The sequence below is a fragment of the Protopterus annectens genome, chromosome 10.part0 (genome assembly GCF_019279795.1).
Source record: "Protopterus annectens isolate FY-2018-M chromosome 10.part0, PAN1.0, whole genome shotgun sequence".
Lineage (NCBI taxonomy): Eukaryota > Metazoa > Chordata > Ceratodontiformes > Protopteridae > Protopterus > Protopterus annectens.
The window spans coordinates 1,822,238,016-1,822,261,967 of NC_056744.1; the positions used below are offsets into that span (position 1 = coordinate 1,822,238,016).

A 23,952-nucleotide genomic window follows, 5' to 3' on the forward strand; every position below is an offset into this window, starting at 1 on the left:
TGATGTTGCAGGAGCTTCTGCCAGATCTGCATCCTCTGCCGTAGTCCTTAGAAGATACTCATGGTTAAGACTAGAGCCCTTACTAGATTATATTAGGGCCAAACTCTTGGACATTGCTTTGGATAACTCTGCCTTTTGGGGCTAAAGTGACTGAGCTGTTCAAGAGCCTTCAACAAAAGGGGAAGGAACTCCAGGACCTCCAAATCATTGTTCACATCCTCTGTCCCTAAATTTCATAGGAACTACCCAGTTCATTAGAAAACACACTGCTCCAACTCCCCATTCCAGGAGCAGAAAGAGAACCAGGAAGCAGCAGAGTCCTTCCAAGCCTGATCAGACTCCTGCCCAGAAACCTTGCTTTCAAAACAGGGCAGGTAGTCTGTGACTACCTACCTTTGCTGTCCACATCCCCAAACTCCATGTCCGTGTCCCTAAGGCTCTCTCACGGTCTCCCAGCTTGGCTAAGCATTACCACAGACAAGTGGGTCTTGTCCATTATAGAAAAGGGTTATTTCATGACCTGGATCATCCCTCCTTCTTGGATAGACATCCCACAGCCTCCCAAATGCCAGCTTCCCCTGTTTTAGCCAGTTATAGACTCCCTCCTTTCTCAAGGAACCATACAACCCATTCCCCTGGCAGAACGGGCTTTTACTCCAGACTCTTCCTAGTACCAAGGAAGGATGGACCATGAAGACCTATTCTGGATCTCTCCCACCTCAGCTGTTTCTTAAAATTGCCCACCTTCCATATCCTTACTTTACATACCCTTTTTCCCTTTGTAATGCCTCAGGGATTTCTAGCCACCTTGGACATAAAGGATGCCTACCCACACATCCCGATAAGGTGCAACTACAGGAAATACTTACATGGGTTCCTCACATTTTTGGTTCTCTGCCTTGCCCTTTGGAATCTCTACAACTCCAAGGGTATTCACCAAGTGTCTGGCTCCACTTATTGCAGGGTCCAAGGGATTCAAATATTTCCATACCTGGATGACCTCCTGATACAGGCATATAATGTTCCACATCCCTTCACCACCAACTGCACAAAGTTGTCTCAGTACTTCAGGCACTGGGATTCAGCATCAATTACCCCAAGTCTAACCTGAACCCCTTCCAGGACCAAGTTTTTATGGGTGCAGAATAAGGACAGATATCGTGAGAGCATTCCTTCCACCCCAAAAGGTGGAAAAGCTCAATCAGTACCTGTCCTCTATGCCACAGCTATGACAGTCAGACAGTATCTCAGGTTACTGGGTCATATGGTTTTTACTTTCCCTATGTTGCCATTGGCAGGATTCCACATAAGAAAAGTGCACTGGTACCTGAGGTTAATAGGGACCCAACATTCACACCCTTGAACTTCAACATTCCCTTCCTTTCCTACCTAAGGAAGGAGATCCTCTGGTGGTTGGAGCAAATCACAATTAACCTGGGACTTTCCTTACAACCCCTTCCCCCAGTTCAGGAGATGAACACAGATGCCTCAAATCTGGGCTGGTGAGCTGCTTTAGGCAGCCTGAGAGTGCAGGGTACCTGGTCAGACACCTTCAGACGGGAGCTCATGACCATCAGGGAAATGAGAGCAATCTTATTTTACCTTGAGGGCCTTTCTACGTATCCTGAAATAAGGACCCCTGAAATTGTTCACACACAATACTACAGTTCTATGGTATGTGAACAAATGAGGGGGAGCAAAATCCTACTTGCTATGCAGATTTGCACTCCAAGCCTGGGAAGTGGCAGCCCAGTGAGGTGTCTCCCTGCAGGCAGTTTGTATCTCTTCAGCACAGAATACTCAGGCAGTTACCCTGAGCAGGTCCATGTTACAGTCCCACGAATGGATGCTTCAGAGGGATGTGTTCCCGGACATTGTCCACAAGTGGGGTACATCACAAACAGATCTGTTTGCCTCCCCTCTGAACAGAAAACTACCAGTATTTTGCACCAGGCGTCCCACCCCCCTAGCGAGGGCAGTGGATGCCTTTTCAATCTCTTGGAAAGGGAAGTTTCTCTGTGAATCCCCCCTTCTTACTCCTTTAAAAAGTCCTACTGAAAATCCAGTGGAACAAACCAAAAATCTTGTTGGTGACCCCCATTTGGCCAAGACAGCATTGCTTGCCCCTCCTTCTGCATTTAGTCAGGGGCAATCATCACAAGTTACCTCAGTGTGGACCTTCTCACACAGGACAAGGGAACCCTAATCTCATTCACACCTGGAGTCTTTAAACCTAACCCTGTGGGTGATAGAATCTTGATCTTTTACATGCACCTTTACACTGAGGCCATGCTAACAGTCCTGCAGGAGACCAGGAAACTGAATACTAGGAGATCTTATTTGTCCAAATGGAAAAGATTCTCCATGTGGTGTGTACAGAGACAGCTGGACCCACTGCGAGGAGAGCCCCCTTAGTGATGTCCTATCTGTGTGACTTCTTGCAAGCAGCGCTGACATATTCCTCTGTTAAGGCCCACTTGCTGCTATTTCATCTTGTCCAAGTCTATTAGGAAATCAATTATTTGTCTCCTTTCATCCCAGGACTCTGAAAAAACTGTTGACAAAACAAATAGTTTCTGTCTGGATTTCCAGGGCTGTATCATTTTGCTACACCTACATGTAAAACATCTAAATTCAAAAAATTAAGGCCCATTCCCCTAGAGCCATGGTTTCAACTACAGCCCTCTTTAAAGGACTGGATACTGCTTCTATTCTAGAGGCAGCTACATGGACATCTGTCCATACCTTCACTAAACACTACGGAATGGATCATATCCCCAGGTCTAGAGCAGGATTTGCTAGGGTAATCGTACATGGTTTCATAGAAAATAGTTCCATGCCCCCCCCCCCTTCTTCCTTTTGAGCTTTGGCACTCACTCAAGGGTTTGAATACTGCAACATGAGAATAGAAGGACATAGAATAGTTGTGTAAAATCTTACCGGAACCACAGATGTCCTTCTCTTCCACAGTGAGAATACTGTAACATGAGAATAGAAGGACATGGATTAGTTGTGTAAAATCATACCAGAAACATAGATGTCCTTCTCTTCTACAGTGAGAATACTGTAACTTGAGAATAGAAGGACATGGATTAGTTGTGTAAAATCATACCAGAACCATAGATGTCCTTCTCTTCTAGAGTGAGAATACTGTAACCTGAGAATAGAAGGACATGGAATAATGTAAAATCTTACCAGAACCATAGATGTCCTTCTCTTCTACAGTGAAAATACAACCGGAGAATAGAAGGACATGGAATAGTGTAAAATCTTACCAGAACCAGAGATGTCCTTCTCTTCCACAGTGAGAATACTGTAACCCGAGAATAGGACATGGATTAGTTGCGAAATATCATACCAGAACCATAGATGTCTTCCTCTTCCACAGTGAGAATACTGTAACCTGAGAATAGGATGACATGGATTAGTTGTGTAAAATCTTACCAGAACCATAGATGCCCTTCTCTTCCACAGTGAGAATACTGTAACCTGAGAATAGATTGACATGGATTAATTGTGTAAAATCTTACCATAACCATAGATGTCCTATTCCACAGTGAGAATACTGTAACCTGAGAATAGATGGACATGGATTAATTGTGTAAAATCTTACCATAACCATATATGTCCTCTTCCACAATGAGAATACTGTAACCTGAGAATAGAAGGACATGGAATAGTGTAAAATCTTACCAGAACCACGGATGTCCTTCTCTTCCACAGTGAGAATACTGTAACCTGAGAATATAAGGACATAGATTAGTTGTGTAAATCCTTACCATAACCATAGATGTCCTTCTCTTCCACAATGAGAATACTGTAACCTGAGAATATAAGGACATGGATTAGTTGTGTAAAATCATACCAGAAACATAGATGTCCTTCTCTTCTACAGTGAGAATACTGTAACTTGAGAATAGAAGGACATGGATTAGTTGTGTAAAATCTTACCAGAACCATGGATGTCCTTCTCTTCCACAGTGAGAATACTGTAACCTGAGAATAGAACGACATGGATTATTTGTATAAAATCTTACCATAACCATAGATGTCCTTCTCTTCCACAGTGAGAGTACTGTAACCTGAGAATAGAAGGACATGGATTAGTTGTGTAAAATCGTACCGTGACCATGGATGTCCTTTTCTTCCACATTGAGAATACTGTAACCTGAAAATAGAAGGACATGGATTAGTTATGTAAAATTGTACCAGAACCATAGATGTCCTTCTCTTCCACAGTGAGAATAATGTAACCTGAGAATAGAAGGACATGGATTAGTTGTGTAAATCCTTACCATGACCATAGATGTCCTTCTCTTCCACAGTGAGAATACTGTAACATGAGAATAGAAGGACATGGATTAGTTGTGTAAAATCATACCATGACCATGGATGTCCTTCTCTTCCACAGTGAGAATACTGTAACCTGAGAATAGAAGGACATGGATTAGTTGTGTAAATCCTTACCATAACCATAGATGTCCTTCTCTTCCACAGTGAGAATACTGTAACCTGCGAATAGAAGGACATGGATTAGTTGTGTAAAACCTTACCCGAACCAGAGATGTCCTTCTCTTCTACAGTGAGAGTACTGTAACCCGAGAATAGGACATGGATTAGTTGTGAAAAATCTTACCAGAACCATAGATATCCTCCTCTTCTACAGTGAGAATACTGTAACCTGAGAATAGGACGACATGGATTAGTTGTGTAAAATCTTACCAGAACCATAGATGCCCTTCTCTTCCACAGTGAGAATACTGTAACCTGAGAATAGATGGACGTGGATTAATTGTGTAAAATCTTACCATAACCATAGATGTCCTCTTCTACAGTGAGAATACTGTAACCTGAGAATAGATGGACATGGATTAATTTTGTAAAATCTTACCATAACCATATATGTCCTCTTCCACAGTGAGAATACTGTAACCTGAGAATAGAAGGATATGGAATAGTGTAAAATCGTACCAGAACCATAGATGTCCTTCTCTTCCACAGTGAGAATACTGTAACCTGAGAATATAAGGACATGAATTAGTTGAGTAAAATCTTACCAGAACCATAGATGTCCTTCTCTTCCACAGTGAGAATACTGTAACATGAGAATAGAAGGACATGGATTAGTTGTGTAAAATCTTGCCATAACCATAGATATCTTTCTCTTCTACAGTGAGAATACTGTAACCTGAGAATATAAGGACATGGATTAGTTGTGTAAAATCTTACCATGACCATGGATGTCCTTCTCTTCCACAGTGAGAATACTGTAACCTGAGAATAGAAGGACATGGATTAGTTGTGTAAATCCTTACCATAACCATAGATGTCCTTCTCTTCCACAGTGAGAATACTGTAACCTGAGAATAGAAGGACATGGATTAGTTGTGTAAAGTCGTACCATAACCATAGATGTCCTTCTCTTCCACAGTGAGAATACTGTAACCCGAGAATTGGGAAAGGATTAGTTGTGAAAAATCTTACCAGAACCATAGCTGTCCTCCTCTTCTACAGTGAGAATACTGTAACCTGAGAATAGGACGGCATGGATTAGTTGTGTAAAATCTTACCAGAACCATAGATGCTCTTCTCTTCCACAGTGAGAATACTGTAACCTGAGAATAGATGGACATGGATTAATTGTGTAAAATCTTACCATAACCATAGATGTCCTCTTCCACAGTGAGAATATTGTAACCTGAGAATAGAAGGACATGGAATAGTGTAAAATCTTACCAGAACCATAGATGTCCTTCTCTTCCACAGTGAGAATACTGTAACCTGAGAATAGAAGGACATGGATTAGTTGTGTAAAGTACCATAACCATAGATGTTCTTCTCTTCCGCAGTGAGAATACTGTAACCTGAGAAGAGAAGGACATTTGTTAGTTGTGTAAAGTAGCATACCCATAGATGTTCTCTTCCACAGTGAGAATACTGTAACCTGAGAATAGAAAGACATGGATTAGCTGTGTAAAATTGTAGCAGAACCATAGATGCCCTTCTCTTCCACAGTGAGAGTACTGTTACCTGAGAATCTTCACAGATTTTACACACTTCTAAGGGACATTTGAGACTTGCGTTGGCCACGTCCTTCAGGTCTTCAAGGAGTCTTTCGGATCTAGATATGGACAAAGTGATGAGATTTCTCAAGACTCAAATTCAGATGTGGGTCTTACCAGCTCTGTCTTCATCTGGATCTCTGAGCTCTCAGAACAAGCTTCTACCATCTTCTGTGATCCATCAATTGTTTTTTGAGCCCAAGCATTTGAGGCACCCGCGGGAGTGAACCTCGGATCCCAGATTGCTCTCATTCTTGACTAGCTTTGCTCCCACCTCTTCGGATCAGAGCAAGTCTTAGATCTGTGGTGTCTCCCCTGATCCAGGGAGAGGGTTCAGCTCTGACATTGTCGGATCCATCCCTTCCTCTGGGAGCTTCAGCCCTCGACTGTTCGGGTCCGGTCTTCTCTGGAAGTCACAGATCCAGGGTGGCCCCTTTCATCACTTCTTTGGCTGTTTCAGATCCAAGAAGTATAGAGTTGAGTTCTCTGAGTCTTACCTATTTTTTTGAAAGGACTTTCTCTGCACACAGAGATCCGACTCCCCTCGGCTCGGGTCTTGGTACCCATCCATCACTGGATCTGAATGTTGAGCCAATTAGTACTGTCCAGGGTCAGCCTGTCCCAAGGAGCCTGCAGGATGCTCCCCTTGAAAGGTCCCCCACTTCTTCCGATACCTTCCTAAAAAAAACCCTGAGGAGGTCCATCAGAAGAGTTCGTGGAAAAAAAGACACACAGACTCCCCTTTGAAGTCCCTTATTGAAGATAATGGCTTCGATGAAGGAGAAGGATTCTCATGACTACCACTAGAGGACGTACCATTCAGAAATGTACTAGAGTTCCTCAGACAAAAAGGTGGATGGTCAGCCCAATCTCCTCCTTCCGAGAAGTCCATTTTCTTGGAGGCATTCGAGACGGGCCCGTCTACATCTTGGGTGCCCCCCCCCCCAATGGATGACCTCTCTGAGTTCATCTCCTGCCAAGCCTGGAGGGAGCCGGACTTGACAGAATCCATTCCAAAGCATCCCGATAAGTTCCTAAAGACAGGCTTCATTGGTCTAAGGGTATCCTGGTTGGTGCCATAGTTGTGGCAGCAGCCACCAAAAAGGAGCTAGCAGAACAGAGCTCCTCTGTCCATCCACCGAACAAGGAGTCTGAAGCGATAGACAGATTTGTTAAGGACATTTATGCCTCAGCAACCTTTGCCCTGAGGTCTTTAAATTATTTGGCTCATTTCATTAGATTGCAAAGGGAACTGGTCAGAGAGCTTATGAATTCCTTTTCTGATTCTATGTCAGACAAGGACTTTAAAAAGGTCTCTTCCCAACTAGCTACTCTTGCATTGGTGACTAATTCTTCCATGAGGCTCATTTCCCGTGTAGCAGAAGGCATCTCATGGGTAGCAGGCAATATTACTGTGAGAAGACATGCCTGGATGAGGCTTTGTGACTTCACTAAACCCTTCAAGGAGTCTTTTGTGAATGCCCCTTTGATGGCTCATCCTTGTGTGTGCCTACTGTAGAAAACACCCTTGCATGCAGCGAGCAAGAGGGAAAGATTCTGCCTGCTGTGGGATCAAGTTTTCTACCGCCAGCATAACTTTCTTGGAACCACAGGGGCCGGTAAGAAGACACGGTTCTGTAAATCACAGGGCTCCTTTTCTGATCAGTGTGGGGATTGCTCCTTCTGAGGCAGGGGAGAAGATCTGAATGGCAGACGCCACCTTAGATGCAGAGGGGTTCTGCAAAATCTGGGCTTCTGGGATCTTTTTCCCCGATAAGTCCTATAGGTGCTCCTGAAGTGCCGCTCGGCTGTCCATCTCTGGAGGCAGTTGGGGATGATTGTCACTGCACCTATGTGCATGGACCGAATTTAAAACAAATTGTTGGGTGCTAAATATCATATCCAGAGGCTATTATATTCCCATTTCCCTACCACTTTCATTACACCAAAAAAGACTTCTCGGTGTTCCACCCAATCAAAGAGAGTATGCAGCACTAGAAATCCAAAAATTGCTGCAGAAAGAGTCATCCATGAGGTCCCAACCAGACAGAGGGGATTCAGAACTTATTCCTGTTGCTTTTTGGTGCCAAATAAAAAAAAGGACATGAGACCAGTTTTGGATCCAAGTCATCTAAATTTGTCTGTAAAGAAGGCAAAGTACAGAATGGTTTTGGTGCAGTCCATCCTTCCACTTCTGCGCAAGGATGATTGGATGTGTTCTACAGACCTTCAGGACATGGACTACCACATCAAAATGGACAGGCACTGCAGAAATAGTCTGTGGTTCAGGCTGGGGACTAGTCACTATTAATTCAGAGCTTTGTCCTTTGGTCTCACCACAGCCCCCCCCCCCCAGGTGTTTACCAAATTGTATGGCAGTAGTAGCAGCTCACCTGAGACTGCAGGGATTCCACGTGTTTCCGTATTTAGACAACTGTCTTCTTACTGCACCAAGAAGCCATCTACTTCTTCAGGCCATGGATCATCTTTTCCAGGTCTTCAACTTCCTAGGCATCACAACAAACCTAGCCAAGTCAAACATCTCCCTGGTGCAAAGTTTGGAATTCATTAGGTCTCTTCTGAATACTACTCATTGGGTAACGTTGTTACCACCACATCATGTAATCTCCTAGAGATCACAGATATGGAAAAGTCTCTCTCTTCCATCTCCGACAAGGCTGATTCTCCAGACGTTAGGGCCTGTGTCTGCTTCCATCATCTTGGTCTCACTAGCAAGTCTCTTCATGTGAACTCTCCAATGGATCTTGGCTATTCAGTGGTCTATTCTTTGCCAGCCGTTATTTGTTCCCATCAAGCTTATGACTCCTTGTGAGCGTCAGCTGCAATGGTGGCTTCTGTCAGACTACTTAAACCTTGGCAAGACCATTCACCCCTTCCCCTTCTTCAGCCACTGTGACCACAAACACTTCCCAGTTGGGGGGGGCACTACAATGGAAAGATGGTCCAAGGCACTTGGACTTAAATGGAGACCAGACTGCATATCAACATTCTGGAAATGACAGCAGTTCTTCTAAGCTTGCAATCCTTTCGGGACATTTTTCCTTCTGGAACTATTGCTATGCATACCGACAGCATGTCCATAGTCTGGTATATCAACAGACAAGGTGGAACCCTTTCTTGCCCTCTTTGTAGAGAGGCTATAAGGTCTGGGAATGGGTGATCTTTTCAAACCACTTTCTACTTTCAACACATATACTGAGGAATTCCCACGTTCTTGCAGACAGACTCAGCAGGTCCATATTGGCCCCTCACTAGTGGTCCCTCAGTCAGTGGTGGAGCTGATTTTCAGTCATTGTTTTTTTTGTTTTTTTTTTTTTTACCTTGTTGCAACCATCTCCCCTCAACAACAAGTGCAACATGTTTTTCTCTCTGACTCCCCACTCTGGAGCAGTCACTGAGGGATGCTGTAGTTCACAACTAGCCTCCCCCCAGTCTCCTATATGCTTACCCTCCTCTACCACTGATCCCAGAGTTTTTACAGAAAGCCAGCAGACCGTGATCCTCATTGTCCCCTACTGACCTTGTCAAATTTGGTTCCACTTTCTGTGGTTTCATCTGAAATATCCTTCATGGATTCTGGAAGTCAGCTGAGACCTCCTCTCTCACTTATCAGGGATTTGTCACCCCAACCTCAATACCCTCAAACTAACTGCATGGTTTCTCCAATTCCAATAGTAATATAAAGGTCCAGGCATCTCCTGTTCGTGATGTTCTAGCGTCTCAAAAAGCTTCTACAAAAAAGTTTATAGAAGCAAATGGAAAAGATTTGCTGTTTGGGCCTCTAAAGAAAACACAGCCTTTTTCAGCTTCTCTTCCCTCCAAACTTCTCTTCCATACTTTACTCTTTTAAGAAAGGAACTTCTTTTTTACTATAAAACCCAGGTTGGCAGCTATTTCTAACTTCCATTCTGAATGGATTTGGGCTCTTTATCTGCTTCTAAGCTTTGTAAAGCTTTTATGAAAGGAGTGTTTTTACTTAGAGCCCCTATCAAGGACCGTTCTCCCCCATCCCGTTAGTGCTTCATTGTCTTTATCAGAAACCTTTTGAACCAGCTGATAAATGCGACACCAAATTTCTGTCCTGGAAAACAGTTCTGTTGGTAGCTATTACATCAGCTAAAAGCATTTCTGAATTGCAAGTTTTGTCTTCTGAAACACCTTATATAATTTTTCATAAGGACAGAGTTTCCCTCCGTACAAATCCATCCTTTATGCCCAAAGTAGCCACAGAAACTAATATTAATCAGATCATCCACCTGCCGGTCTTTTTCCCTAATTTTTCTAATAAAGGCAAATGCTTACTACATCTCTTCGATGTACACAGACAGCTTTGTTCTACCTTCACAGAACAAAATGGTACAGGAAGTCCGACCAGTTGTTTATCTCCTTTTCTCCAAAATGCTTGGGCCAGGCAGTTTCGAAGGTTACCCTGGCCAAATGGATTGCCAGTTGTATTTCCTTCATTTATTCTGGTCAAGGTCTGGAATTGTCTTGTCCCGCTAAAGCCCATTCCACAAGGTTCATGGCCACATCTTCTGCCTTTTCCTCTAGGGCTTCATTTGATGACATTTGTGATGCAGCCATTTGGTCAAAGACTTATACCTTTGTGACTGACTATAAATTAGACACTGAACCAAAGGAAGCCCTGCTTCTGGAGACAACAGTGCTCCGGCATATCCTTCCTGGAGCCACCCAGGAGTTACATAGCTGGGAATTCTGACCCAATTGTGAGGAGGAAGGAAAATAACATCAGATTTATAAGTTATGTACTTAACATAACTTGGCATCTGTGTTGTCAATTTTCATTCCTCCTCACCTTCCTGCCCTGCCGTCCCCAACCAAATTACTTGTGAAGATCCTATGTAGGGGGATCCTTTGGATCCACATTGAACTTCTCTCTTTACGTTTATCCTTCTGTCCTGTAAGGCAGCAAACTAGATCTTGGGGAGTATGGGATGGTACAGGACATTGTGGGTAGAGGGAGGAGCTTGAGAATAGGATCAAAGTCTGAGAAAATGTAACCGGGTTGGATCTGTAACCCATTTGTGAGGAGGGAATGAAAATGGACAACACAGATGCCAAGTTATGGTAAGTACATAACTAATAAATTCATGAAATGAAGTGGCATCCCCATACCATATTAAAAAACAAATTATCGGTAAAATACATTTTTCCTGAAACTGTTCATGAGATGATCCCATTGAAATTAACTTGCATAGTGAGATTGAGACACATTATTTAGATCTGATCTCTAGTGTTGAACTGAACGTACAGCTGGACCTCTTTCAGGGCACTATAGAGTTATTGTTAATATTGTGGCATCATTCTTGGTGAAGGTAGAATGCTGCTGCTTAATGCTAAGCTCATAGCATCCTGGGAAACACAGTCTGAGAGCTCCATAGTGCGTCTGTTCTTATAGTCTAAGGAGGTTCATCTTGGATCAGTTACACCCACATGGACTTCAAGTTATACTGGTACTTGTGGTCCATTGACCTGAGGGCCTAAGGCAAGAATTAAGGTGGGAGGGTTCATCATCAACAAGTTATGTTTGAACAGAGGAACAAGGCAGGTGTTTGCTGTTTCCCCTTTGTATTTTGCTTTTTATTTGGAGCCATTGGCAAATAAGAGACTCCTAAATTAAAGGATATAAGTGGAACAGTAATCAAGAAAAGTTAGCTTTATTTACAGATAATATCATGTTATACTTGTAAAAATACAGACAATGACATTTTCATGTTGTGGAACATTTTGAGGCCATTTCAAGTGTTTGCAAGGTTGTTGTGGTAGTACCCACACATGAATTGGTTCAGCGATAACCATATTTATGGGGACATGCCAAGATGAATTATTTAGGTGAATGTATTTTACAACACTCTGTTATGGCAACCAAGGGTATCTGGAAAAATACAAAATGTAATACTAACATCAAGAAACTGGAAGCAGTTGACTATGGATATGTTTAGTAAGATAACAGAAGTGAAGATGTTAGTTCTTTTAGTTGTATACACAGGTCAGGCATACTTTTATCAACCAGAGAAGAATTTGTAGTAATAAAGAGTTGAAGGAATTTATTTGCGAGGGAAAGAGGGCAAGAGTTAATTAAGTGGGGTAAGTTAATTGTCTCCATAGAACAAGGTGGTTTAGAGATGCCTCATTTGAATGTATACATTACAGCTACACAGTTAAGGTTAGTATTCATAACACAATCAGAAGATTATAAATCAGAGTGGAAAGGGATGATGTTAAAAAGGGCGTAGTTTAAGAAATAAGGAGAGGTTAGGGTTTTGACCGGGGGTCCTTAAGGAGAATATTAACAGCCATACAGAATATTATATTCATAAAGTAGCAGAAGCTATTCTAAGAACTAAGCATTAGTAGGCCATATACAATACTGCATATTAACTACAAGAAATTAATCCATGGAGGTTAGAAAAGAGACTGGAAAGGCAATGTCTAAAGGAACAATAGGAGGATATCTGTATGGCTCACAAGTGTGCCACAAACTCAAGGTATATGATTTTTGTTTAGAAGTGTTTGCTTAGGTGTTTTGTACTCCAAGCAGACTTCAGAAACTTTTCCTCACGTAAACAAGTGCTTGAGGTGTGATGACAGAAAGGGAGATAGTTGGAATTTTTTGTCTGGGATGTAATGAGTTGGCACATTTTAAAAACTCATTGAAGGGTACTTTGCCAGGAATGTTTAGGGAGCAAATAGTATGATTATATTGAGCTGGGACACAGGAGCTGAATGCCTAGATATTTTATGGCCTTTTAAGATTAATGCACCTGCCAAAAAAGCAGTTACTAGAAAGTAGAAATCAAAATATAAACCAACTCTAACTGAAATATTGAATATTGCAAAAAAAAAAAAAAAAAAAAAAGGTAAAATAACTGGTTGATGTCTTAAGAAAAGGGAAGGTGCCAATTATTTATCATTCATTTATTTATTTCTCTGTTTACCAGGAAATTCCATCTGGGATTTCTCCCATTTTCAGTAGAAGGCACAGCTGTCTGTCTGCATCTGTTAATGTTACATTTTATATAGACATACGTGGACGTTGTGGAAATGATACCCGAAGAGTAATAATGTTCAGGGAAAGAGTGAGGTTTAAGGGATGGCAGGCATTGAGCGATGTATGAAAAGTTAAAGTGAATGATTGGTTTCATACAGAGTATATGTTTAAAAATAAGAAGTATTGCAATGGTTTGTTTTCTATTTATGGGTGTCTGCTTATGTCACTGCGGCAGTTGTAATTTAATTAAGATGTTTAAAAATATAAAAGAACATTTGGCAGCAAGGGACCCTCCTGCTCAGTACAAACAATACCCTAGTTATGTGGTACGTAAACAGGTGGATCAGTATAAACAGTACCCCAGTTATTTGGTAAGTAAACATGTGGGGTCCCACTCCTCTCCTGATCAGTGCAAACAGTACCCCAGTTATATGGTAAGTAAACATGTGGGGTCCCACTCCTCTCCTGATCAGTACAAACAATATCCCAGTTATGTGGTATATAAACAGGTGGGGTCCCACTCCCTTCCTGATCAGTACAAGCAATATCCCAGTTATGTGGTATATAAACAGGTGGGGTCCCACTCCCTTCCTGATCAGTACAAACAATATCCCAGTTATGTGGTATATAAACAGGTGGGGTCCCACTCCCTTCCTGATCAGTACAAACAATATCCCAGTTATGTGGTATATAAACAGGTGGGGTCCCACTCCCTTCCTGATCAGTACAAACAATATCCCAGTTATGTGGTATATAAACAGGTGGGGTCCCACTCCCTTCCTGATCAGTACAAACAATATCCCAGTTATGTGGTATATAAACAGGTGGGGTCCCACTCCTCTCCTGATCAGTACAAACAATATCCCAGTTATGTGGTATATAAACAGGTGGGGTCCCACTCCCTTCCTGATCAGTACAAACAATATCCCAGTTATGTGATATATAAACGGGTGGGGTCCCACTCTCCCCTCCTGTACAAACTGTTGTGAGAAGTGGCTGTACAAGCAAGGATGACCACCATTGCACAGTGTATCCCTTCTCAGGACATTAGCCTGGCAGGCAGTTTAAGCAAAAGAACCCTAGACCCCAGGGAATGGGTGACACAAATAGTGGTTTGGGATCTGGTCCCAAAGTGGAATGTTGCAGAAACAGATCCCTCTGTTTCTGTAGAAAGCTAGACAGTTGAGGAGGTACTGTACTAGGATGCCCAAGAAAAATCCCTGTGCAATGTATCCCTTCTGCATCTCATATGCAGGTCTGTTCCTATATGCTTTTGCTCCTATCCCATTAATCTTCAGGATATTAACAGCAAATTTGGGAGGAGAGGCCAGTAGTGGTTCAGATAGCACCGTTTTGGTCAAGGTGGTGTTGGTCGTCCCACCTGCTCAACCAAGCTAGTGATGAGTGCCTTATGCTACCCGAGTAGACCTTGTAAGGTGGTCTACCTACTAGTCTACACATTACAGTCGTTTGACTCTGCTGTATGATGGTTTACCTATGACTCTACACCTCAATTGTTTGGCTCCAATGTATGATGGTTTACCTATGTGACAACACATCAGTCGTTTGGCTCCACTGTATGATGGTTTACCTATGACTCTACACATCAGTCGTTTGACTCCACTGTAAGGTGGTTTACCTGAGTTTACACATCAGTTGTTTAACTCCACTGTAAGGTGGCTTACCTAGGAGTCTACACCTCAGTCATATGGCTCCATTGTATGATGGTTTACCTATGAGACAACACATCACAGTCATTTGGCTCCTTGTTTTTCAAAAGGTGGCCATCGAAAATTGTAATATAAAAACTCAAAAAAATGTAGAAAAGAATCTTTTTGCCAAAGGGCAAGTCCTCTTGTACCCTCCCATGTGGGGGTTCACCCCACACCCCCTAAACTATATATATCAACTCCACAGTGGTGGGGGGGGTACTTCTGTTGTTCACACAGTACAACTCGTATTGTAACCCACAGCAGCATTGAATTTTCAGAATGAAGTACCTCTGCATAAAACCAACTGTCAGCTTCTAGGTGAGCCATCTAAGGGCTGACTGCGTGTCTAATTTAGATCTCATCCCTTCCAGGCACATGTTTTCTGAGAATGTGCTTATCCTAGGGGAAACTAGGAACCCAGCAGTGGAAAGTCCTGCATAGCTAATTGGGGAAGTTCTTCCACTCATGCATTAATGGAGAGCAGGCCCCAAGTACAGCACAGGTGTCTTTGTTCCTTGCCTGCCTCTTAGGCCTTTTCAGATCCAGCCTATTCTACACTTGTAGCAAGATTCATGCCCTATCTGTTTCTGCTTGTTGCCTTTGCATCCAACACTTTTTTCACAATTGACAGTGAAATCGTTTTTAAAACGTGTTCTGCTCCTGAAATGACTACACAAAAGAGATTGCACCACCTTGGGATCATACCTTTGAGGTGGAAAAAGTAACATTCATTGCTGTAATGAGATGGCTGCTTCCACCACTACTAAGGTCTTATCCTGAGCTTGCCTTTTCGATAGTCTTGACCCCAGCTAGGTAGATTTCAGAACTCCAAGCACTCGTATGCAAAGAGCTCTCAGTATTCCAAGGATAGTCTTCCTTCACACTAAGCCCCTTTTCATGCCAAAGTAACTAAACTTTTCCCGAAACCAGACAAATCCACCTGACGCTCTTTTTTTTCCCTCTCCAAAAAAAAGCAAGGACGAAAGAATATTGCATTCTCTAGATGTGTGTAGGCAGCTCCGATATTATCTGTAAAGGACTAAATATATTAGGTCAGAACAACTCTGCAACCTTTGCAAATGGAAAAGAATGTAAAGCTGTCAGTCTGTTTCCAGGTGGATGGTTAACTGCATTAAATTCTGTTACATACATCATAGAAATTGTAGACAAAGAAAGGTTAAGATCACCTTCTACCAGGGCCACAGCTGCCACCATACTTTCTTGGCCATCTTGAAAGCTGTCACCTGATCATCTGTCCATTCTTTTGTCAAACACTGCAACTTTGTGGCCATATCCAGGCTAGGGAAGGGTTTGCCTCAACTGTTCTGCAGGGACTGGTCTCACCTGTTTCTTCAACTAGCCAGCCACCTTCTCTTTCTTGGAATCTGGGTGTCTTCCCAAAAGTCAGTGTTGCAACAGTGAAATATGAAGCACATAGTACACCTGTGCTGGGAACTTGCCTTAGTTGTAGGTGTTTGAATAAATTCCTTCTAGCAGTACGAGTGTCCCTCCCCCCATATCCTCTGTCTTGCTTCTCTTGAGATGGCTACACTTCACTCCCTTACTTTTTTCCCACTCACAAATGCTCCTCCCCATAAGCCATTGTTACTGGGATAGGTATTTAGAGTTTATTTGTGTTTTGTAGCCCAGATGCTTTTTAACTACCTTAGGAAAGAGTGACCTGTAGATATGCTTTTATACCACAGACATCTTGATGCCAGAAAGGGAAGAAGTCTGCTGGGCCTGGAGTGGGAAAGTAAAAACTCTGGTGTTTAGGCCTGCCTTTGGGTTCCTGCTTGCAGGAATTACAAAATTCAGTACTACTGCAGTCTATTTACTCACACCTATAGTTAAGTTAAATTCCTAACACAGCTATACCAGATGAAGTCTCAGGACGTCGGCGCCGCAGTTCTGTCTATACCAGATGAGGTCTCAGGATGGTGGCTCCCCATTTCTGTCTGTACTATGTGAGGTCTCGGGACACAGTTCTGTCTGTACCAGGTGAGGTTGCAGGACAGTGGCGTCCCAGTTCTCTCTGTACCAGGTGAGGTCTCAGGACACTGGCACCCCAGTTCTGTCTGTACCAGGTGAGGTCTCAAAACGGTGGCACCTAGTTCCATCTGTACCAGATATGGTCTTAGGACAGTGGCGCCCAATTCCATCTGTACCAGATATGGTCTCAGGACAGTGGCGCCCAGTTCCGCCTGTACCAAATGTGGTCTTAGGACTGTGGCATCACAGTTCTTTGTGTATTATATGAGGTGTCAGGTCAGTGGAGCCCCAGTTCTGTCTTTACCAGTTTGTAACCTGTGTGCGTAGGCAAAACCGGAGATTAGACTGTCATATTGGAATTTCTTTCATTTTTTCATTCCTGAAATGTTTTTACATTTTCTGTGTTTAGGAGTTTCCTGCTATGATACTTTAAAGAAAACTCTGTGTAAGTGTTTAACAGAAACAAGAGTTTTATGACTGCGGTTTTAGCAGTGTTTTGTGTACTACGTGGTAATGGTGGAAAGGAAGTACTGAATCTGTACATTCATACGTGTGAGGGTGAGTGATATAGACAGATATATAATATACACATACGTGCTCAGATTACTGTCTCTCTGTGAGTACAGTTTGTTTAATGTTGAACAGTATTGCTTTATAATATACACATATGTGCTCAGATTCCAGTCTCGCACTGAGTACAGTTTGTTTAATGTTGAGCTGTATTGCTTTATAATATACACATACGTGCTCAGATTACTGTATCTCTCTGTGAGTACAGTTTGTTTAATGTTGAACTGTATTGCTTTATAATATACACATACGTGCTCAGATTACTCTCTCTCTCTGTGAGTACAGTTTGTTTAATGTTGAACTGTATTGCTTTATAATATACACATATGTGCTCAGATTCCAGTCTCGCACTGAGTACAGTTTGTTTAATGTTGAGCTGTATTGCTTTATAATATACACATACGTGCTCAGATTACTGTATCTCTCTGTGAGTACAGTTTGTTTAATGTTGAACTGTATTGCTTTATAATATACACATACGTGCTCAGATTACTCTCTCTCTCTGTGAGTACAGTTTGTTTAATGTTGAACTGTATTGCTTTATAATATACACATATGTGCTCAGATTCCAGTCTCGCACTGAGTACAGTTTGTTTAATGTTGAGCTGTATTGCTTTATAATATACACATACGTGCTCAGATTACTGTATCTCTCTGAGTACAGTTTGTTTAATGTTGAACTGTATTGCTTTATAATATACACATACGTGCTCAGATTACTCTCTCTCTCTGTGAGTACAGTTTGTTTAATGTTGAACTGTATTGCTTTATAATATACACATATATGCTCAGATTGCTGTCTCTCTCTGAGTACAGTTTGTTTAATGTCGACCTGTATTGCTTTATGATATACACATACATGCTCAGATTACTGTCTCTCTCTCTGAGTACAGTTTGTTTAATGTCGAACTGCATTGCTTTATAACGTACACATACATGCTCAGATTACTGCCGCTCTCTCTGAGTACAGTTTGTTTAATGTCGAACTGTATTGCTTTATAATATACACATACGTGCTCAGATTATTTTCCCTCTGTCAGTACATTTTGTTTAATGTTGAACTGTATTGCTTTATAATATACACATACATGCTCAGATTACTGTCTCTCTCTCTCTGAGTACAGTTTGTTTAATGTCGAACTGTATTGCTGCTTGGTGTGTTGTGTACAGTCTGCTGTATTTTAAATATTCACTCTGTGCTGCGTACTGCCTGTAAGTGAAGTTTTTTAAGGCTGAAAAGCCCTTGTACAGTATCCACCAAACCCAACATGTTCTGGATACCAGCCTGGCAGTGTCTTTTTTCCCTTATTTTTTTATCTCCTAGCCTGTCATTCTTTAAGACTGCCCAGTAGCACACAAATTTGGTGGTGTGGACTCGGTCTCCAAAATCTCAGGGAGTTTCTTTTGCAGGGAAACTTGTGTTGTACTCCTCAGGTGTCAGAGGTGGTTAATGCTCTTTCTGGCATCTCAGACAGGAGAGCATTTTATATCATATGTATATAATACACACACATACATACTCACACACTTTCTCTCTCACACACATATATATATATATATATATATATATATACACACACACACATGCACGTGCGCGCACACAGATATTTATATATATATTATACATACAGATATTCATATATATTATACACATACATGCATACACAAATGCATATACATATATATATATATATACGCACAGATATACATACACACAGAAATATATATATATACTATATACAGACACACACACATACAGATATATATATATATATATATATACACATATATACATATACACACACACGTGTGCATCCTAAACCTGCCCCCTGGTGGCGTCATGCTCACCTCTGTCACAGGAGGGGGTGCCTACATATATCCACCCTTATGTACACATGTATGCTCCTTTGCATGCGTAGACAGGTTCTACCATCACTGGCTTGGGCAGCCTTAGAGCACTCCCTTCTGGCTGTCCACACTACACCAGAGCAATAGTAACACCAGCTGAGATCCACCAGTCCCCACCCTGGATAGGTCCCATACATCCTCCCCTGCCCCCCTGTCAGTTGACCGAGCTGCTGATTTGAACCCAAGTGTCCTGGGTCATTGTCTGGGATTTATCCCTCTACACAACCAAGAGGGCACAGCCCAGTAGTCTGTTACCCTCTGTGCAGTGTGCAGGTGAAGCTACAGGGCATGGCTGCTAATGTGAGGATCACCTTTTATATTGTCACTATTGTATCATGAAGGACTGTCATTGTGTAGTTATTAATGTTTTTTTATCTTTGTTTGTAGGTCCTGACAGTAGCAGGAAGCAGCAGTAAAGTGGACATCTTCACTAACTTCCAGTACAGAGCTTTTTCACTTTCATTTGAGTAACGTCTAGACAAAAATCTGGGCACCTGTGCCTTTTAGCATAAGTTAATGGTTTTGGAATAAAGTATAAAAGAAGTCTAAAGCATTTTTGTTTTGCTACGTAAACCATATTTTGCAATAAAATGAAAAAGAAATCTAGACGTGTACTTTAGTTTCCCACAATTTTTATAGAAACTAATGCCAAACTTTGTTAAAATAATTTGCCACATTTTAATATATATTTTATGTGTATGACATTGAAATTATGAAGTGTAGACTGTTCGAATATATAATTGGTAGAACTCTTACCAAATATGTATGGATGTTTTATGGCCACCGTGTGTGTCTGCGCACATGTGCTTTTATCTCATGAGGGCATCAAAATCCTCAAATTTACCAGTTCAGTACAGGATAAGGGACTCTTAACATTTCAGATTCGAGTAGCAGAGACGCTTCAGCTGTCGTATCAAAGGGCCATACAGTCACTTCTTGTACTTGAGAGTCCCTGAATTTCCATCGTCCTGAATGCTGTCTAAACTAGTTGTATCAAACCTGAAAAAAAGTCACTGATTTTTATTCTCCAGCTGTGTACATTATGAAGCCAACCCGAAAACAAAGGACACAGACTGAGAACTGCAAGGGACTGCACACTCTGCAATTAAGCGACCCCCTGCCCAGGCGCTTGAGTGATGTACGCCACACATCACGAGAAGTGCACAAAATCAAGGCAGCACTACCTTGCAAAAAGATAACTGTTAAGGAAATTGTGTGAAGTGCATGAACATAATGTCTCCAACTTTAAGCAGAACATTTTCTTGAAGTCCTTCCCTCACAAAGCACAAGGTATACTGATTCAGATGTGCTGATGTCACATTCACCCTGCAGTGGTGTTGAGTTTCTATCCATCTATAAACTTACAGACCTCAGAAGGTGACAATAAATGCAAATACCTTGCAGCTCTTCACAGAAAACAGTGACTTTACTTTGGAATTCATTCATACATCCATGTGTAATTACGGGGCTAATGGCTGTAGGACGTTTCTTTAAGTGTAGCCACCGGTTCTGTTTTGTAACTGACAGTATAAATTACCCAGGGGCATCTAGATGGGTTTAGGCAGTACACCATTTACAAGCTACCTCTGTCCTGCAGGAGTGTAGGTGTCACTCTAGAGGTAAATATCAGATTCCCCATCCAGTGGTCCAGGTTGCATTTGAATAGATCAGGGATGAACTCTTGCTTCACATGTGTGGGAAGCTTGTTGTAGTAAGGGTGGTCTCTGAGACACGTACCTGTCCCTCCAACATGTTCTATTTATGCTGTAAATGGCATTTAGATTTTTCAGTCGGGTATTTCTAGTGGTGGTAGACTTGTGGATGTCCAGCAGGTCCATCAGTACTTGATTCGGCTATACCTTATGAACCAGCCACAGATGACTTCTCAGTAGCCATTAGAAAATTAAGTATAAAGATAAGCCATTGAGGCAGGTCTGCATATTCCATGCTGTTAACACATTGTATTCTTTTTGTGAGGGGCCTGTGTAGATTTTCCAGTTGTTGCTTATGCCTGGTCAGGTACGTAATGTAGACAGTATTGTATGATTGGCCTAATAAGGGTTGACTACAAGATGTTGTGCAATATGGAATGATTTGCTTACAACAGTAGATGGTCAAAGGTCAGTGGGATGGCTGACTTTCCAAAGGATACTATTCTACATTTTTTGAAATTCAGTTTTAGACCATGGCTTTGGCATCAAGTTTTAGTTTGCAGCAAGTCTTAGAGGACATTAGTGCCCTTGGGGAATTATTGCAGTCATCCACAGACTATGTCAACCACGGGGCTTTCATGTTAGTTTTGACTTTCAAAAAAAGATGATGACGGAAAGGAGCATCCACAGCACTGAGCCCTGAGAGAGAGTCCGCTAGTGACTGACCTTTTTGTGGAGGTAGAGTCCTCTATCCTAACTTCTGTGTCTCCACAGATGTATGTCTTGTAGCCCTTCTGTGTTCAGGGACTTTTAGACTTGTTGGGTAACCCACAATGTGTGCACTGGTTGTAAACCAGCCACTGTCTGCTGTTATAGCAGTTCCTGGATGACATTTTGCAGTTTATCAATTTCAGACCATTTGCTCCTAAAGATTAAGATGCATCTGCACCCTCCTCAGAGTTAATTCATGTTGGAAAACATCACTGAAAAACATCAGAAAACAGATGGAAATACAAGATGCAGTTAAGAGACTCGCAGAGGTGTAGACCACCTGAGGTACCATCATGTTACAAAGGGACAAACATTGTCATGGCAGCACAGAGGATACTCACTCTACAACCAACAGCCAGGGGACTGAGAGCAGAACCATGACATGGCAAGAAACCATATCCTACTATTCCTAGTGTTCCACAAGTACACTGAAATCTGGTACTATGTGGCACAAGTACATTGAAATCTGGTACTATATGGAACATATTGCTAGGGGGCCTACACAGTGCTGAACAGATTCCTATCTGTAACATAAATTACAGAACCGCACTGACTCAGACTCATGGTACAGAATGACTGGTAGTGGACAGCATAGTTTACAAGATGTTACTACACCCAATACATGTGGCAGTCACCACCTTGAACAAAAACCACATCACAGTAACTGCTCTGTTTCCATACCACCATGATGGGCAGATCCAAGATCTCTGCTGTGGCTAAAGCACTGAAGATGCAAGCAGTCAACGTGGGTACAAAGAACATCTCACTGACCCTCTGACAAAATCCAGTAACAAATGTATCAACCATATATTCCATTTTGTTTGGTTCTTTTTTTGGGAGGGGGGTACCCCTCAATATGCCTTCAAGAGTCCTTATTCTGTCAGTGTCTCTGCATGTCCTACAACCATTAGCTACTGCTGTCTAAACCCCTGTCAACATTCACCCATGTCATAAAAGTTGACCGTCACTACCTTTGCTTGACTAATTTCCTACTCTTCACCCCAGTGAGTATTTGCAGCCCCTGCTAGTGGTTTGTAAGGTTCCATTATGCCTCTTTTAGCATCGTTCTGGTTTCATCACTGCCTTTCAGGTTCATCAGTCTGAAGTCCGTGCCCCATTAAGACTCCACATCAGTATCGCCCGTCACTGTTCCCCAAACTTTAGCAGCATTTCAGCAGCCATGTTTCCCAGTGGCCCTACAGCGGCAGTTTGTCTACCCAGCCCTTATTTTGCTATCTTGATCTGTTGTACACGGTCACTGTTACTCTGTTATGTCTCGTCCACTGCTACCATCATCATCCGTCAGTGCCATACCAGTCACCTGACTAAAGCATCATTATATTTACCTGTCGGTGTTCCATAGTCTACATCAGTGCACCCTTCCAGCCCTTGTTAATGCCTTCTTAGTTCTTAAATTGTTTTCTCTAGTTCAGTTTTCTAATAAAAAAAATAGATAACATTGAAAATATTGTTACTTAATTTCTTAAACTAGCCAGTGACCTGATCCTTTTCATCCATGACCACAATATGGTGGTACAACCGTATGCAGTACTGTTTAATTCTGATAGTAAACAGTGAGAATTATCCACAAAATAGACATAAAAGTATTATTTACAATAGGGATCCCTTGCCTAAGGCAACCTGACATCCAGCCAGTATACCAATGCCTTTAGGTTATAATGGGTACACCATACGTCACACATATGCCACCTTCGATCACTGGTCTGAATGCTCGTTCGTCTGTTGGTACCAAACCGCTTTCAGATAAGTGTCTTTTTTTTTATCTTTGTTTTGCCTTGTTCTGGTTGTTGCTTTCATGTAATCCACAAAGGAGAAATGCCATTGTGGGAGTCATATTCCCCATAAAGATCATCACAAGCAGTTTTGTTCTGCTTATGTGCTTCTCACAACCATACATCTTGTGAGATTTGCCGAGCTTTCATCCCTAAGACATTGCATAGTCTTTCTTCTTCAGCTGTTTACTTAGAAAACCAACTACTTAAACTGTTGGCTAAAGACACTGTGAAAGGATCTTCCAGGCCAAGGGGTCTGCCATCTGCAAAGAAAAAAAAAACAAGAAAGCTGTGATTCTTCATCTGTGCCACCTCTACCAGATGTCTCTTGAGGATAGTGAAAGCTCAGAGGACTGTCTGGTTTTCCTTGTCAGATTCCTCTGACTCGACCACTTTTGAGGCCAGCATAGATCCGATTTCGTGTATGTCCATGGAGGCTATGCAGACATTCACCTCAGA

The 23,952-nt window shown here is 42.0% G+C and overlaps 1 protein-coding gene across 1 annotated transcript in view; it reads left to right on the forward strand.

The window, feature by feature from the left end:
• THOC6 (THO complex 6) overlaps positions 1-19,883 on the forward strand; it is a gene marked incomplete in the record, with an annotated part of 295,129 nt that extends 275,246 nt beyond the window's left edge. The window contains 1 exon segment of the mRNA XM_044086675.1: positions 19,665-19,883. Within this exon segment, the coding sequence (XP_043942610.1) occupies positions 19,665-19,748 (84 nt within the window).
• Positions 19,884-23,952: the final 4,069 nt, after the last annotated feature.